Source organism: Berghia stephanieae, chromosome 1, assembly GCF_034508935.2.
Source record: "Berghia stephanieae isolate SIO BIC M18660-M18661 chromosome 1, UCSD_Bste_1.3, whole genome shotgun sequence".
Lineage (NCBI taxonomy): Eukaryota > Metazoa > Mollusca > Gastropoda > Nudibranchia > Aeolidiidae > Berghia > Berghia stephanieae.
Window position 1 is genome coordinate 59711228 of NC_088360.1, and position 5000 is coordinate 59716227.

General features: G+C 33.1%; 1 protein-coding gene across 7 annotated transcripts in view; it reads right to left on the bottom strand.

Annotated features, from left to right (window-relative positions):
- Positions 1–5000, bottom strand: part of LOC144978626 (otoferlin-like) — a 249745-nt gene that overhangs the window by 39920 nt on the left and 204825 nt on the right. For 5 of the 7 annotated variants that reach the window (XM_078924954.1, XM_078924936.1, XM_078924946.1 and 2 more), the window contains 3 exons: positions 4109–4279; positions 2759–2916; positions 1115–1225 (listed from right to left, as the gene is read on the bottom strand). In XM_078924954.1, coding sequence (XP_078781080.1) covers positions 1115–1225; positions 2759–2916; positions 4109–4279 — 440 coding nt within the window. The remainder of the gene's footprint in view (positions 1–1114; positions 1226–2758; positions 2917–4108; positions 4280–5000) is intronic. The other 2 variants (XM_078924969.1, XM_078924961.1) reach the window with 1 other exon arrangement.

A 5000-nucleotide genomic window follows, 5' to 3' on the forward strand; every position in this document is an offset into this window, starting at 1 on the left:
TGCCCCCCAACTTGTCCAACATCTTTACATAACTTAACATGACAGGCTTTGTGTTTTCTTTTTTCAATCTTACAATAAAACAGGTAAAATGTTTTTTTTTGGCCAAAGTATAATACGTTTTGTCACCGTGGATATGATGGTGCTATTAATGTGTACTGGTGCGAGTGTGGCAAGCAATGCGATAATCGAAGTCCACAAATCATCTTTGTTCATATACCAGCATCTCCGGCTTTCTCCTTATCATTATTTGTATCTTTGTTTTCTTTTGTCGATCCTGGTTTATTGCTTTTGTTCTCTTTTTCGGCGTCACCGGTGTCGCTCTTCTCTAAATTCTCTTCTTTTTTCGGCTCAGGCTTGAAAGCAACTTCGTCGTTGGGCGATTGAGCATTGGGCTGATTATTTGGTGGAGTTGGAGTTGCTTTTTTCTGTTTGGATTTTTTCTTCTTGGCTGAATGAAAATGACAATAATCATTCTTTTATACTATTAAACTATTTTTCGACAATCGCTTGAGATGGATATTTTTTTAAAAATCGCATTTGAATCATTTTTATTTAAATTGGCTAAAACCGACATGTATCTATTTTACACATTTGTGCACGTCGGCTAGAACATGTGCTGTTAAGACAGTGTGTCAGTAATGAAGAAAATTTCATTTCTTTCTTGAGCAAGATATGGATGGCATTAAATACATGCAAACATTATTCAGATTCAAATCTACAACAGAAAGAATAAATCAACTAAAATAATGAAAAAATCAATGACTAAACTAATGATTAAATGTCAAGTTCATCCACTTGATACGGGCATAGTTAAATGCCATGGTTAATCAAGGACAAAACAAAGAATATTATTATAATAACACCCATTAGTGCATAAAATCATTGCTAAAACACCCGGTTCCAGTTTAAAGAGATGAATTATAATGTCAGTTAAGACACTCATCGTCACATGATTAATAAAAAAGCAACACGTCTATTTGAATGGTTATAGTGTTGTAAAAAGCCTCTATGAGAGTTAATTGATGGTGTTGAATAAAATGATGTTTCACACTATTGTTTAATTTGGAAAGGTTAATTCTCAAGTCTATAAATTGGGAAAGGATCTGTCTCATACTGTTTGGATCATTACTATGGTTCTCCATCTCAAAACTCGGGTTTTGAACCCCTTCCACTTTGGGTTTTCTTGCAGCCTCTCGTATTGCCTGGACAACGGCAGCTCTTTTCACTAAAACAGCACGTAATGATATTTTTAAAAATATAACTAGGCCAAGCTTGAAAAAGTTGATATTTAACTGACAACATAAAAACGGGATCACGTGATTCCTAAACATATGACTAGTCTACATTCTCCTTTCTTTGATAGAAATTTCAAACATGAAACAAAGAACTCAGATGTTTGTTGCATTAAGCCTTCATGTAAGACACATAATATTGAAGTTTGAATATAAAGGCTAAATAATGTTATTATTATTATTATTATATTATTATTATTATTTATTATTATTATTATTATTATTATTATTATTATTATTTCATCAATATCATTATTATTATTATTATTATTATTATTATTATCATTATTATTATTATTATTATTATTATTATTATTATTATTATTATTATTAATATTATCATTATCATTATTATTATTATTATTATTATTATTATTATTATTATTACCATCATCATTATCATCATCATCATCATCATCATCATCATCATCATCATCATCATCATTGTTATCATTTATTAACAATCATTTTTTCCTCCAAATTGTTTCCGTCCAAATGCAATACTTTGTTTTTTTGCAATTTGACAACACGTTATTATTGGTTTGTCTAATTCAAAAGAAGAAAAACGAGAGAAAGGTATATCTACCATTTTTATTTTACGTTTCAGCAGTGACACTTATGTTAACTTTGAGCATTGCTAATCAGAAATAAAACCGTTAATTCAACATATAATTTTAAACTTAGTCATAGAAAAGCTTAAATAGATCATGAGAGTAGAAAACACTTATAAACAACGGCTATTACAATGAGCAACATAAGATATATTATGATTTTTAAGAATCAAACAGCTAAAGCCTAAAGCGTGAATCACATCTTCATCTAGGAGTAAATACATTTTTTCAGCATTGTAAACATTTAGTTTTTAAAAATAAAATATGCAAACACATCAACACACACACATATCAAACGACATTTAATAAAAAGAAATGCGTTTCAGACAAGATAAAAGTATACATCTGTAGTGACTAACACAATGCGATGGCTACAAAGAGGTAAAATTGTTAGAAAACTATCATTGCGCCCAACCAATGACACGTTTCTCTTTATTGAAAAAATAGGAGGGGGGGGGGGGGGGGCGATGAGAAGGAAGAGCGTTCACCGCTTTATCATGGTATGTCTCATTCACGACTTCTAAATTAAAGTTTTAATCAAAAGAACGATAAAGACTTCACAACATAGCTTTATTGAATCTATGCCGCCCAGCCGAAATTGTGCTTAAAAGATTCTTAGCATCGTTCAATATTTTTGAGATAGATAACCTTAAAAGGCACGGTGTTTACACAATGTAACACAATAAATTCATGCGTCGCTCTGTTAAAACACTGTGATAAATGTTCACAAACAAAAGGCCAACTGATCCGGCTGGTCGGCAATTTCTCATCGACATGAAGACAATAGTATGTAGTATCGTGAAAAATCAACAGCAACACTCAAACAAAATTTATTAACAAGTAAAATTTGCTCACCATTTTCGTCTTCAATCTCCATGGGTGCCATGAATATCCTGTTGGCGACGCGCACCTTGCCTGGTTGATAGTGAGGACCGTCAACTTTGCCATCTTTACACATCTTACCCAGAACCTGAGTCGGTTTCTGGGGGTCTCGCCATGCGTTGTAACCGTGCCTGAAATTCAAAAGCAGTTTACGATTTATGCAAATTAAAGCAAAATATATGCTACACATTTTAATCACTATCACTCGAAAAATAGTATAAACAAATAAATGGATGAATGAATAAATCAATAAATTAATTAATACGTAAAAAGATGAATAGATAAATGAATGAATGAATGAATGAATGAATGAATGAATAATCAGACAAATAGATAAATAGATAAATAAATAAATGAATAAATAAATAAATAAAGTAAATTAATGAAAAACGTGAAAATTGAATTTATACTCGAGTGGTATCAAAGAAGACAAATAATGTGGACGTTTCAAGATTTGATTTGAAGCATTTCATTTCTTGTTTAAATTAAATTAAATTGAGATTTTATATAGCGCAACATCCACTAAACGTGCTCAAAGCGCTTTACAATGGGTCCCTGGCCAACAGCAACATGCAACATGTAAGACGGGGCATAACGCCTGTTAGGCGATATTACAATTTTTTCGGACAGAGACAACGCTGTCAACGGCCAGGTTCTCATTTTACACCTGAGTACGGTGAGAGAATGTGAGTAAAGAGCCTTTTCCAAGGACTCAACTATGCGCCGAGCGCGAGGCTCAAACCCAGGACCTTCCGATCCGAAAGCGAGTGTCATAGCACTAGACCACATAGCCGCACAATCTCTTTATTTGTGCAGCTTTTACGTTCAGCGCTGTAATTTTCCTTTGGCGACAAATAGATTGAAGGCTCGAATCCAACTTGGTCCCCGTCGTCTTTCTTGATTAGATTGGAGCTTAAATTCAAACTTGATTGATTTTTAAGACAATGAGTAACATTAAAGGGTGTCACCATTTTGTTTTGAGATATCGATAATGTTGTATTGACCAGTCTAAACAGCCCTGGGGTCATTCTTTTAAAGAGATCTCGGCTAGATTCGATCCCATGACCGTTTACAGTCCTGCCTTTACCCAATTGCGGTTTTTACTCTTGTTTCCGGTTTGTGTGTTTTTGTTTTTTGTTGTTTTTTTTTAACAGGATTAATTCCAGCTCTCTGAGATTCGTGGATCAAACAGACTGCTAAGCAGGATGTCTGTTGTCAATATCTGGCAGAGGGCATTTGCAGCTACATTATCAATCATCTGATTAAAAAAAATATTAAGTTTTGAAAGACCAAATGATAAGAATCCAAAGATTCTATACTCACAGCTCATATTTTTGTCCCAGACCACACGTAGCTCGGTGACGGCTGTAATAACGATTCTCCAGATCGATCTTGGTTTCTCCAATGAGGTCGTCTACACCGATCAGATCCCAGTCGAACACTTGGACCGTGAGAAGAGACTCCATTGGGAAAGTGGCCTCGAATTCGAAGCATCTGAAAATCAGGAACAGACGGATTATGCATTGTTTTGGTTTTGCCCGATCTATTTTATTGAATATTTCAAAGATAAAACACATCTATTTTGAAGTTATTGTGATTATCAGGGGTGGCACATTATCTTCAGGATCATTGACATAATACTACGAGCTACTTTTAACCAACCCGTCATGTGATTTCAATACAAAGTGGGGTGTATTCAATCACTTATGGATGAACACTCAGTCAGAATCTATTTCCTTTCTTAAGTTTCAGACATGTGTGAGATTATTAATTCATTTTCAAATTGATCTAAAACTTTTGAAATCTTAGAACAAGGTCTTAAAATCCAATTCGTAAACTTGTTCAGTAAGAAATTATAAAACTCCTATACTACAAGAAATTGTCAATTATTAAAATTGAAATAAAATATAAGATGATAAAATGACTGCCAATTAAATACTAAATGAAATAAACAAATGAGGATTTAATCATGCAATCATATAGGAAACAATTTACCTGGATTGATTTTTATAAAGAAGGGTAAAAACTTAATTATAATAAACAACAACCCATTAATTTCTTTTCTTTTTCCTCACTTTTCATCAATCTTCAAAACCCTTCAAATTCTAATGATTGTCTCTTGAGGCTCCAATCTAGATTGAAAATAATATAACATGACAATCTAATCAGTAACGGGTCATTAGGAATATCCAGGACCGGATTGTTGTTGGAAGAT